Raw genomic sequence first — 13,203 nt, forward strand, 5'->3', positions numbered from 1 at the left:
CGGGGCTTTGAGCAACCTGGTCTAGTGGGAGCTGTCCCTGCCATGGCAGGGGGGGGGGAACTAGAGGATCTTTAAGGTCTCTTCCAACCCACACCTTTGTACAATTCTGTGATTAAGGAAATAAAAGATACACTTGTGAACTGCATGAAGATTCCCATTCACCAGTCAAGAACACAACATTCTCCAAAACACTGCTTACTTACTAGCAATGAAGATGTGCAATAACAAAATCCTCGACGTTATTTTAAAAGCGTAAAAGGTTGAGAATTCTTTGCAAAAATTTGCTTCTTACCATGCCTTTTCCATCTGTGCCCTCGGATAGACATGCTAGTCACAGCATTCCTTGATATTCTGGATGAAGTAGGTGTAATTTCAACCTGAATGCACCTTGTACCTTCTTTACTAGATTTCATGGCACCCTGAGGCAGTGAAGCTTTTATTGCATTAGCAACCTAGAAGAAAAAAGATGCACTTAAGTTCTCAACATGAAGATCCAAATTCCAGAAGAAGTCTATCAGGGGATTCTTATTGCTACAAGAAGAGTACTGTGTATAATTCCAGTTAAAGATCAAAAAACATACTAGCTTTTTGCACATGTTACAAAAGAATGCTGCTTCCAATTGTCTCCCAGAACTAACACTTGCCACTTTTTAAAGCAAATTTCCAGTTTAAAATGTGGCTTCTGCACTCTCATCTAAGGTACCAAGACTTAGAAACGTTCTACTGACAACAGCTTGTTTGCAAGGGAAGCTGACAAACACTGCGTGTGTACGTGTGTGTGTACATACAGGTCTAGCTGTTCCCACAGACCTTGTGGGATTTATGTTCCAACAAGTGAATGCACATATTTCATCACATGCGTGCACAGGACGGATTTCCTAGACTAAAAAATCTACTCAAAAAAAATCAGTGCAATACCTACCAGCAGAGGTTCTGGGTACAGTTCCAGCTGTGCTCTATACAAAACGTCATCCATAGCTTTACGAGCCAGATCCCACTCTCCATTATAACTACAAAGGTAAATATATGCATAATAATAATTATCTGTATCAAAAAATTAACCTTCTTGGTCACATAACCATCACAGATTTAGTGTTCTTTGAGAGCTCAATTTAGAGGAGCTTAACTACTGGTGTTCATTAGCAGTAAAGCTGTTATTTAGAGAACTTGTTCTGAAGTAGTGTCTATGAAGATGAAGTTTTATTTTTATTAGCCACCCTGAGCAGTTTAAAATAATTAGCTACTGATCAGGTAGTTATGAAATATCATGAAATTCAAGATTGTTTCAATATTACTCTACCGTTCTAGTATTCCTGTTTCACTTGTCTCTAATTGTTTAGCTAATGAGAGAGCTTCACACTAGCATGACTGTAAAAGGGTAACGACATCAGCATTTCAGGAAAAAAAGAAATGGTAAGACCTTCTTTCCTTAACTACACTGATGTCAAAATTAATGTGGACAGAGACAACTGTTGGAAAAGATTTTTTTTTTTAAAGACTTTTTTCCTATCAGCAGCTATACCTATTAAGTGCTGTTCTACCCCTCTCTCCCCAATGTGATACAAGTAACTTCAGTCAACTAGCTGGAAAACTACGTTCTCTTCCTGAGGACCTTACTGCTAGAGACAGTATCTGTCCACTATAAAATAAAACATTTCAAAGGTAGCGTGATGAAACGAGCATAAAAATCAAACTGACATTTCTTTATTTTGTATGCATATTAAAAACCAACCAACCAAACAACTTACAAGGCATAATAAATCCCTGTTAGCATTTGCACCATGAATTCCGATGAAACTGGAATCCTACTGTTGACTCCTTTGTACTTTCTCACTTGCTGGCGAGGATATCCACAGACACAAATTCTAAAGAAATCACGTATTTGTCATTAGGAAATAATGTAGAATCACTCATGTATGGAACACAACAAAGCTGGGGGTTTAGCATGGACTGAAATTGCAGATTTCTTATCATGGCAGAAGGGTATATGCCCTCTGCTGACAGAGGTCAAATCCTTCAGAACAGAGACATCCCAGACACTCCTGTTTCATGTTCCACCCGTATAAATGTAAAAAAGCTGCTAGTAAAAATGATTTTGGATCCACACACTTGCTGCAGAACAGATAGAAACAAGTTAATGGTATTTAATGAAATAAAGCAGCATAGGAACTATTAATACTACAGACAGAAATACAAGTGTCATGGCATATACTATAGAAGTTGAATATGCGTTTTCAAGGAAAGAGAACAGAAGTGTCACATTCATAAAATTGTTCTAAAATTCAGTAAAAGCAAGCTTTAGAATTTAGTTCTGAACTAAATTCCTCATCATGTTCTGTAGTCAAAATATTTTGGAAATTAGAGATACTGAGTAGTTAAATATTCAATTCATCGGCTATTTCTGGACCTCTGGAATGACATTTAGTGGCATTAATCAAAGTATTTCCTACTTGAAAGCATAAACTAGAAGGTTTAATCTCAGAAGGCTTCCAGTCTTCAGCTTTAATACCAGAAATCTTGTAAAATTCCTCTTAAACCTGTTTTCTCGCCCCCTCAAAAAAATCAAGTTAAGATTGTATTGCAGTACCTTCTAAATTACATCTGTAACAGATATATCAGGAGCCTTTTTAAAATTAATACTAAATTTGCCAACTTATCTTCTGCTTTGGCAACTTAAAAATGAAGAAAAAAAGAAGATAAACAGACAGCACTCCCAAGATGTCTACAAAATTTGACTCTTCATGCCAGTATCATCATATCTCCAAATGGAAACACGAAGATAAAAAAAAAAAAGGGGTTTAAACATTTCATTAGGAAAGACAGGAAGCCATGCTAGTGACCACATGCAAGTAAACAATAACATCGAGATGTTTTTAAAGGAAAAATCATAAGAAGCCCCATCCAACCTGACCCTGAGCACTTCCAGTGATGGGGCATCCACAACTTCTCTGGGCAACCTGTTCCAGTGCCTCATCACTCTCATCGTAAAAAAATTTCTTCCTTATGTCCAACCTAAACCAATCATCTTTCAGATTAAAATTGTTGCTACTCGTGCTGTCACTACAGGTCTTGGTAAAAAGCCTCTCTCATCTTTCTCATAAGCCTCCTTCACATATACTGAAGGGCTGCAATATGGTCTTCCTGGAGTCTTCTCTTCTCCAGACTGATCAACCCCAACTCTCTCAGCATTTCACAGAATCATAGAATCACCCAGGTTGGAAAAGACCCTTGGGATCATCGAGTCCAACCATTAAGCCTACTTGCAAGTTAACCCCTAAACCATATCACCCAACACCACATCCAAGCGATGCTTAAACACATCCAGGGATGGCGACTCGACCACCTCCCTGGGCAGCCTGTTCCAATTTCTTCACAGGAGCAGTGTTTCAGCCCTCTGATCATCTTCTTTTTGGTCCTCCACTGGACCTGGAAACCCACAGAACAGGTCCACATCTTTCTCCTACTGGGGACCCCAGAACTGGACCCACTACTGCAGATCTGGTCTCACGGGAGCTTAAGTAGAGGGGAAGAATCACCTCCCTCGACCTTCTGGCCACGCTTTTTTTTATTGAGTCTCAGATAGAATTATCTTTCTGAGCTGCACTGCATCTCCAAGACCTCCTCCACGGGGCTGATCTTTATCCATTCCTCCCTCAGTTGCAACCTTGCAGTTGGCCTTGTTGAACTTCAGGAGGTTAAGACACCTATAGCTATAGGATACCTGCCCACTATGCACTGGTACTGAAGGTCATTCCATAAACCTGAGGCTTGTGATGCCACTTTACAGAGTTGGTGAACTGCTGCTCCGGGCATCGGTATTTAATCGTAACTCTCACTGAACTAAACACAAATTTCCCAGACTGGCCTAAACCAAGATTTAAGTGACTGAATTCATCAATTCAAAATCATATTTCTAAAAAATAAACGAAACAAAATATTTTGCTTAATTTGTAACTAACTGCAATTTTTCCCCTAAATTGAAATTGTTGGCCAGAAGCACGGATCTTGTTTTTTCATCCAGATCTTAAACTTGATTTTTTTTTTTATTATTAGGAATACATTACTTCAGACTGTATTGTGATTTGTGTCTCACTATTCAAATGGCTTAAAATGCCAATAAATTTGTATCTTAAAATACTGAGAGTTTATCTGCAAAGCATACAAACAACTAGCTAAAACAAATAAAAGTCTTCCTTCCACTTAAGTGAATCAAATGGACTGTTCTGTTAAATATGCCAAAGATGTTGGAACCAAACAAGTTCACCAGCTCATATTTCATGTTCTCCATACATAATAAAGCTTACAAGCATGAAAGCTGGTTTTCTGACTCTTACCTAGTCCTAAACCACATAGAAGCCAATTACTGAAATTAACTAAGTTCAGTAACTCCCCCAGAAAAATCCCATCCCATTTTCCTCTTCTTTATCCCCCAGAAAAGGCTATTATTACATAACTTGAACCACACTTTAGCTTCAGATAGTCCATATTTTTTACCAATGGTTTCTCTCAGTGATGACATTTAGAACCCACTAAAATAATAAGCATTCAGTGTAAAACAGCAAGTAAGCCTCCAGTTTAAACAAAAAAAAGCTAGTTTACATAAAAAATTACATTTAAACAGGTCATTTTTATGTCAAATATATATATTTATGAATTTACTAGATGCTACTGCATAGGGATAAAGTAAGTGTTTTGGGAGAAAATAGCGACCTCACAGTAGGAACGGGATCTGTTAACACTGACACTTATACAGAAAAGACCTTAATACAGACACTCTATTAATGCCAATACTGATTAGTTTTTAAAAGCTGTACTTTAATCTGAGTTACTTCCACTAAAATGAGACCAGAAGAACTGCTTTGCTGTACCTCAGGGTCAGATAATATTCTTATGAAAAAAGACTTAGTAACTAAAGACGTCCAAATGCAACCAATCTGGATTTACAACACCTGAGACCAGCACAAAATATTCCGTGTTGCAACTGTCACATTTACAGTCCATGTTTGTAAATAAGTGGTACTAGAATCTTTTGTTTCTTTAGACAAAAACTGAATTAGACTTACTAGAAGAAAGCACATCCATTGTGGATTGCTTTCATACAGATCTTCCAAAAAAACCCTAAACACTGTTCAAAACAACTGAAGGAGTTATTCTGAGAATGTTTCTGAGAATTTTGTCAGCACCACATCCAAACAGGATACTGAAAGGTGTCCTGGTCTCCTGACACATATTTCCTTGAATCCCTAAAATACTGTCAAGTCAAGATTTTCAGTAAGCAGAGAACCATGGATGCCAAAACCAAAAGGGAACGAAGAACTAAGATAAAAGTCAAATTGCATAAAATAATTCAGTATCCAAACATTCAGCGTTCTGAGGTTGAAAGACTTGCTTGCGTCTACTGGCGATTTCCTTGCAGATTTTTTGGAGGCTTTTAAAAATTATTTATCCCAAAGACAATAAAAAACTAACCAAGCTTCAATCCTTAGCTTCTAATTATTTTCTCCCTTAAACTTTAGGCCAGCAAATCTAACAAAGATGTAGTAAAGACCCTTGCTAATATTGCTAAGTGCTTTCTCACCTCCTCTGAAGAGGAGAGGATCTTACAGGCACCCATTATCATGTTTTGTTTGCATAAGGAGCCTGAGTTTTGTTTCCTCTGTTCATGAGAGCATTCTAGTTTTTTACTTAACTCAGAATTCACTTTATAAAAACCTAGAGATAGACACCTTTATTACCAGCTCTTCCTCTTTGAAAAAATAAATGGATCAAAAATAGATATTGTATTAAAGCTGAAGTGGGTTTTGGTTTCTGTTTTGTTTTGCTTTTTGAAGTAATAGCAGATTTTGGAAATATCTGAAGTATCTGTATGAATTAATATATTTCTAGATTCAAGATCTACTATAATTTCAAGAAAGTTTCAGCTTGCACAGCATTCATATATATTTAATAGGCTTGCAATGCAAAATTTATCAACTTTTTAGAAGACGTTTTGGATTTTATTCAGTTAACACACCTACAACTACTTTGATTAAACACAGACAGTTCTCTTGATTTGATTTCTCCACTTAACAGCACTACAATATAAGCCAGGTCATTGCTTCCCCATTTTTGAGATCTCAACTCAAAGTTATATAAGAGATACTTTAAAAGCAAATAACGCAGCTGTAAACACTGAGTAAAAAAGAGTCAAGTTTACAAGCAGCTTTTGGGAATCTAAAACTTGGGTTTTTAATTAAAAAAAAAAAGGGTCAAACTGATTGCATGTCAAGTTGAAACTGTCATTTTAAGTGTAATTACTACAGCAATTACCTTGAACAAATCTGACACAACGACTGAAGAGAGACTGCAGGCATGTAGCTTAGGGCAGCGTTGTAACAGAGCAGAAGGAAAGTCAGCACTTCAAACCTAGGATTTACAAGAAACATTAGAATTACATTCTCAATTTTATTTAAAAAAAAAAAACACAGAAGTTTACTTAGAAATTTGCAAGAGTTATTTGAACAGATCTGGTATTTAATTTCAATCAAATTGATGATTTATTCTCCAAGCTTTTTTCTTCATGTAGTGCATTGCTCATCTTTCTGCATCTACATTTACACTTTTACAAACAAAAACCACCACAAAACACAGCATACACTTATCCACCTTCAGTCTGTAACTATATTAAAAATTAAAAGATTCATTAGTGATTCTAAAGCAAAACTCTCTTATAGAATTTCACCTGTTCTGTGCTGTTAACATCTCCCTCTGAGGATGAGGTCCACTGTACACAACCCTGGACAACCCATGCTGCGATAAAGCTCCTTCAGTGAGAGCCATGGAGCCAATGCTGGAAGGCTGAAGGAAAAAAGGGTTATTCAAAACACATTTGTGTCAAGTCTTGCTACAATGCAAGTGAAAATACATGTCAATCAGCACCACCATATTTGTATGTAATTTTTCAACAGGCTAAAGGATACCTTCCTGCACAGCTGTTTTTTTACACCCAATAAGGTATTTGGCTTCAGAATAGAAAGACATAGTTGGTGCACAGACATTACCAAGTTATGACTATTCAGTCTTGAAGAGGCCTCAGACACCAGTCAGGAGTACTCAGAAGACTGAGAAATACGTTCCTATGCCATCGTGCAACACTTCAAAACTACTTTTCACTTTCATTCTTAACCATGCCCCCAAAGCACGCTGCCTTTCTCCATCAGTAACAACTTGATGTTGTAGACAGCACTTACTTCATGGTAGACTGAAGGTTTGGACAAAGACGGAATTGTGAAACTCAGCACTTTGCTGTGTCCCTCTTTGTCAACTATCTCCTGAAAAAGACAGAAGACACCAATGGTTATGTTGTACTACAGAAACTAGACATTCAAAAATATGGGTGGGAGTGAATGGATAAAGAAAGCCAACAAATTATTATAGGGACAAACAGGGATACTATAACAACCCAGGCTGTAAGCTAGAATTGTCTCTGTATTTACCTTCTCTCACAGTGCATTTGCTTTGTTTCTGAAAACTATTCAGCAAAGGACACGTGCACTTGCTTATGTAGAGTCCACGTTATTAAACAGTGTTTTCTTGGTTTAATTATACATGATTTCCTAGTTGTGAAAGTGAATGCTCAGTAATTCTGTTATGAAAACTGTTTATCCATCAAGTAATAATCCTACAAATAATGTGGTTTAGAAGTACTATAGCTCTGGAATGATTGCAGCCTTATATGACTTGATAGTAGCAGATGTCATAGTATTTGCAAAAGCCCAAGTCTGATAATTCCATACTTTAAAGAGAGAGTTACAAGTAGCACAGATGCAAAGCTTTAGAGAAGCTACTTTCCTGCAAGATACCACCATAGCAGTATGTTGGCAGACTTCTCAATCCTGTAAGACTAATGGGTAAGGCAAAAATATCTGCCTACATATCACAGAAGAGCACTGAAGTACTTCAGATTAAAAATAAATAAATAAGAAATTCCAAAGCAGACTTGACCACTAACCAGCACCACACAAACGAGAACTTTTTTTGTTGTTGTTTAAATCTCAGGAGAGTTTGGATATCCAAAGTCAGAGGTTAGAGAAGAGTTGTGGTGTCTCCTAACATCTATGTCTTGGAAGACTGAAAGAGTAACTTCACACACTAATTATTGAAACTCGTGTCAAAGTAGAACATGAATTGGCAAAGGAAGACTGAGAAATATCAAAAAGGCATACAGAGCTGTTCTGTCTGAAGAGTTAGACAGCTCCTTCACTCTCCACATAAACGATACTTGAATTTTCAATATTGCTTCTGCATCAGTGTGGAAAACAGTTTCCTCAATGCACGGGAGGAGAAGGGAAGAGAAACTAGTAGCTACATTCAACCTTTTAAAATCTAGAAATATCAATATTTTGACTCTTCGTTCTAATCCATTTGTAATTAAGTTTCAGGAGTGCATTTCAAGATCTGAAGGGTATTAGACAAAAATGACACCTACAGCCAGGAAAGCCAAAAATACCAACTGCTTGCACTACCACTGTATGTCTCCAAGCTGAAGGTAGAACAAACCAGCTTGTGTTCCCAAGGTTCAGCCAAAATAATTCCATATCTCTGGCAACATAGTGAATTTAAAATTATTCCGAGCGATACCTATTTTTTCAATTTCCTTCAGAAAGAAACTGCAGGACTCTGTTGATCATATTCATTCCTTCAAGATCCAAGAGACGATTGTATATATTTATAGGATTACTATTTGTATTAGGCTACATCTTTCATCTTCCTTTTGGTCAGATGAGAAAATACGTATCTAAGCAGGTCACCTACTACCTTTTCAACCTTATAAACTGAAGAAACAGTACCACTTTGGTTCTTTAATTTACAAATTTTATCTAACATCAACAGAGGAGAAGAAGTCAGTATCAGTATGGGGCATTACTTTAGAATAAACATTCATTATGCCTTAAAGCAGAAGTGGGAAAAATAAATAAATGTTTCCAAAAATCAGGGATCTACAGAATCCTACAGAATCTCACTGTAAAACTCTTTTGATGACAAGCCCCTGGAGATGACGATGTTACTGAGGAAGAAACTGTACATAGCTAAGAGAAGATGGTCTGAGACTGGTTTCAAGCTTAACTGTAAAAGTAATCTCTTCTAGGAGAAAAACAAGCGACTACAACCACATCCATCAATCATTTTTAGATTACTTCTTCAAGTCAATTCACTCCTTTATTTTCATAAGGCACAAGATGTACAAAATGCTTTCCGGGCTTTTTCTTCCCACAGAAAGCACACAAAGCCTGTGCTCTGCCCAAAGAAGAGTTGAATATAAAGGCTCAGGTCTTTTTAAGTAGACTTCTGGGTGAAGAAGGTTTTCACTCGCTTGGTAAAGACACTTGAGATTATTTTTAGAAGGATGGGAGCTGCCTTCTTCAGATTTTCAGAATGTGAAGAAGAGATTTGTAGTTCATCATTGTTTCACTTGCCATAAAGCCTTCCTAAAACACCCAGAACATGGAAACAGCACTGCAGGAATCTCAGTGGACATGGTAACACTAAGCTTTTTATAATGCTCATAAAAGGACTAAATGCGTAACTAAAATACGGTGCTCTTAAAGGTTCCTTCATATTTCTGTCCATCAAACCAGTAAAATAGTAACAAATCGTATGATTACATACAAAATAAGAAAAATGTGTTAAGGGCATTACAAAATGAAAGGAGACCTTTAATTTCTCAAAGCTAAGCAATCTGTTCAGCAGTCAAGTACAAAGAATTTGCTGAAAGTAACTTTTTGTGTTTTCTCGTCAAAATACCCCCAAAAATATGGGCAACCACTTCAAAAGTAGCACCTCTAAAAGCTCTCAGGTAGAACATAAGTTTAATCACCATACCAAGAATTAAGTAACTAATAATTAAGAGGACCCCTTTGGCTCATTCAGCTATTAGTGCATTAACACTTTCCAGGAACCACAAAAAGTAGAGAAAACTTTCACCAAAATAAAGGAATGAAAGTTCATGTTGCAGATTTCTGACAAGGAAACCAATTTGAAGAGTCAAAACTGAGATAATCAATCACTTAATTTCAATTTGGAAAGAAAACTGTTAATTATTCCCCAGTAAAATATTCTATAGTATCCCCTAAAAGTACACCAATATTTTTAGGCCTGAATAACTACAGACAAATACAAACCAAGTTATAGACTCCTAGGAGGAGAGCCTCTATGCATCCACTACTCTGCAAATCTCTGCTGGCTGAGACGGAAAGATAACACCACATCAATTCAGGTAGAAACTGCAGTGTAAATCGTAGCAATTGTTCCTCACCGCTGCGGTAGAACTCAAAGAGCTGATGGCAAACTGGCTCCAGCAGCTGAAATATAAATTACAAATGAATAAATCAAAAAAATCCATTACAAGAAACTGTAACTTTGTGTGGATCAATCTTTTGGCCAAAAACGTAAACTCATAAATGTTGCATTTTAGTTATTAGGGAGTGACTGAGGAAACAACCGCACAAGTCACCTTACACACTTTTCATCCCTTAGAACATACTCCCAGATGATAAAAGCAGAGCTTTCCATTGCATGTGAAGAAAAAATTCCAATGGCTCCTTTCTCTCTATTTTGGCTCACTTCCTCCAGCCTCAAAGGCATAAACAGAGAATACTTGTTATCACCACACTCCATACCACGCCTTCTGTATCTCCAACAGACAGGAAAAATATCTGAACAAAAAATTTCCGACAGCGTACACAAGAATTGCTGGAAGCTTTTACCCACCAAGTGGGAAGAGCTGCATAACACTCAAATTCAAACTATTACAGTAAGTTTGCATACAGCAGAATTAGTTCACTTTTCCATCCCTCTTCTAGAAACGTCAAGGTATTTATAGGTTTGAAACAGAAATGGGAAGCTTCAAGAGTAATTTCACAAGTGAATTTGTTAGGCTGATATAAAATGAAATAATACATTGAACTGGAAGTGATACCCATTGAGCTAGAACAAGCTAAAAAAAGACTTAATTAGAATTAAGCAATCTGTTTGCACTGTGCTTCTGGATTTAATGTGCATTATTTGTGCTGTCACCTACCTCTGCCAGAGGTTGAAACATATTGTTAATCACCATGTCAATGTATGAAAGTTTAAATTTATTTTATCACTCAAATATGTTTTCTAGCCCAAAGTGGAAAACACAGTCAAAACCAGCAGGCACTTTTTCAAAGCCAGCTGGACTGGACACTGAATTCTCCATCAAAAACTCAAAACCACACACTTAAATGCTTTTGGCAGCAAACACTGCAAACCATCAATAAAAGTTTGGAACTGTAAAAGAATTTCTTCTAAAAAAGCGGAGTAGGGAAGGAAAAAAAGGAGATTTTTCATTAAATCTTCTAAATCGTTTATTTGCAAGTAATAATAAACATGAGGACCCTATAATCTAAGAAACTACTCCTTGAAACAGGCTTTAGGCAGATGACATGTTTACATTAGCAAACTTTACAAAATGGAATCTGAGATTCCAGCTATTTAGAATTAATTTTATCAGATCTAACTAGTACATAAAAAAAGCATTACAGAAAACGTGACATTCTCCAGTTGCCAATCTCTTCAAGACAAGATTCAAATGTAACATACCTAAAGGACTAATTTTGCCACCTTGTTTCTTACCTTCAAGATTTAACTTCATCTGCATGACTCACAGATATAGGTTCTAATTTTAAAACCAGGAATGTTCAGGCTAGTAATAGACCTTCACTAAATATATTCCTGCACAAAATCCCCAAAAGTTTCAACCTGAAAACGACGGAATCCAAACTAGACATGCATTTTGAAAATATTCTAGAGACTGCACTGAGAAAAGATACCGTAATGGTTAGAATTGCTACTGCACTTGAGAAAGCAAAGTATTGCTCAACACTTCTCTGTTTTTTAAGGATTTTCTGAATATGCATATGTACTTTACTGTTAGCAGCACGCATTTTATTCTAACTACAACATTCAGTTCTGCTATTTGTTTAGGTCACACCTTCAGTTTTTCAATGGAGCAAGCTTTCACAAAGGAAGAAACCCATTCTTCTGTTATATCCTCCCTTTATTGCAACACCACCAAAAGAGTGTGCTGAAAAAAAACCTGCTCACTTTCCCAGGTTTTTCCTCCTGACTACAAAGAAAGTCAAATCAACACTTCTTACCTCTCAAAGTTACTTCTGAACCCAATGATCTTGGCAAGTTTGGGTTCTTTTTAAGAAGTGTTTTGGAACAATCTGATCCATTCAAAGAAAGAGGAGCTTCTAGCTCCTGACAAATAAAACTTCTCTTTGGAAAAATTATTTGTGAAAAAATCTATAGCATAGACAAAAAAAAATTAAGTATGTCAAACTAAATCCGTTGTTGGCTTCAAGAGCAGAATATCAAAGATCCTTCCAGAAAACTTTACCAACACAAGTGAGAGCGTTTACTTTCATCCTCAGCTCACATATTTCACACAATTTGCACGGTTCCTTTAATCAATTACCAGTTCAGAATTATGTGCTTGAACTTTAAAAGGCCCATAAACAGCTATGACAGGTATCCCTGTTCATATCATTATCTCAGCTGAGACAGCTTTATATCAGCATATCTAAAGGCTTAATCAGTACAGAACCAGATTTTCTTCCTCAAAATGCCACCACATGCTACAATGTCATATCAAAAATGCACTCGCAATTGTTGCTGTTTCATGACACTGTTTTACACTGAAACAGTTCTAAGCGGTACCTAGATCGAAACATTTTTTAATGCTGGAACGGAAGAATGTCCAATTTCAACCCTCTTCCTTTTAAGCTGCATCCAAATGTGCTAGACACTTCAAACAGCATTTCTTAATGCAAATGCCTGCATGACTACTGTCTAAAAGGACAGCAACAGTATTTTAGGTAGAAAGCAAAAAATCTTGAATTTGTGAATAAACAAATCTCAGAAATCTTTACTTCTGGACTCAAGTCAATTAAAAGTCCTGTAAGTCTTCACATCCACTGAAGACTCCCCTCATATTTAATTATGTTTTTCACTTTTCAGTGGCCCAGGAACCTCAAAAGTAACTCACAAAGTCTTAACTAAGAAATCTATGATAAACCGCTTATTTCTTTGATATAGCAAAGAAGTAGTTCATTTATCTCACAAGTTGATTATTAAATTTTCAAAAAACTGAAACAACATCAAAAAAACGTATTGAAAGTAAACAGGAATCAGCAG

At 36.6% G+C, this 13,203-nt stretch overlaps 1 protein-coding gene across 1 annotated transcript in view; it reads right to left on the reverse strand.

Moving 5' to 3' along the window:
• FAM126A (family with sequence similarity 126, member A) overlaps nucleotides 1–13,203 on the reverse strand; it is a 26,020-nt gene that overhangs the window by 9,811 nt on the left and 3,006 nt on the right. The window contains exons 3-9 of the mRNA XM_009873754.1: nucleotides 10,161–10,340; nucleotides 7,230–7,310; nucleotides 6,722–6,837; nucleotides 6,310–6,405; nucleotides 1,749–1,865; nucleotides 923–1,010; nucleotides 293–452 (exon numbers count right to left, since the gene is read on the reverse strand). Of these exons, the coding sequence (XP_009872056.1) occupies nucleotides 293–452; nucleotides 923–1,010; nucleotides 1,749–1,865; nucleotides 6,310–6,405; nucleotides 6,722–6,837; nucleotides 7,230–7,310; nucleotides 10,161–10,340 (838 nt within the window). The remainder of the gene's footprint in view (nucleotides 1–292; nucleotides 453–922; nucleotides 1,011–1,748; nucleotides 1,866–6,309; nucleotides 6,406–6,721; nucleotides 6,838–7,229; nucleotides 7,311–10,160; nucleotides 10,341–13,203) is intronic.

The sequence above is a fragment of the Apaloderma vittatum genome, unplaced genomic scaffold (assembly GCF_000703405.1).
Source record: "Apaloderma vittatum isolate BGI_N311 unplaced genomic scaffold, ASM70340v1 scaffold4477, whole genome shotgun sequence".
Classification (NCBI taxonomy): Eukaryota; Metazoa; Chordata; class Aves; order Trogoniformes; family Trogonidae; genus Apaloderma; species Apaloderma vittatum.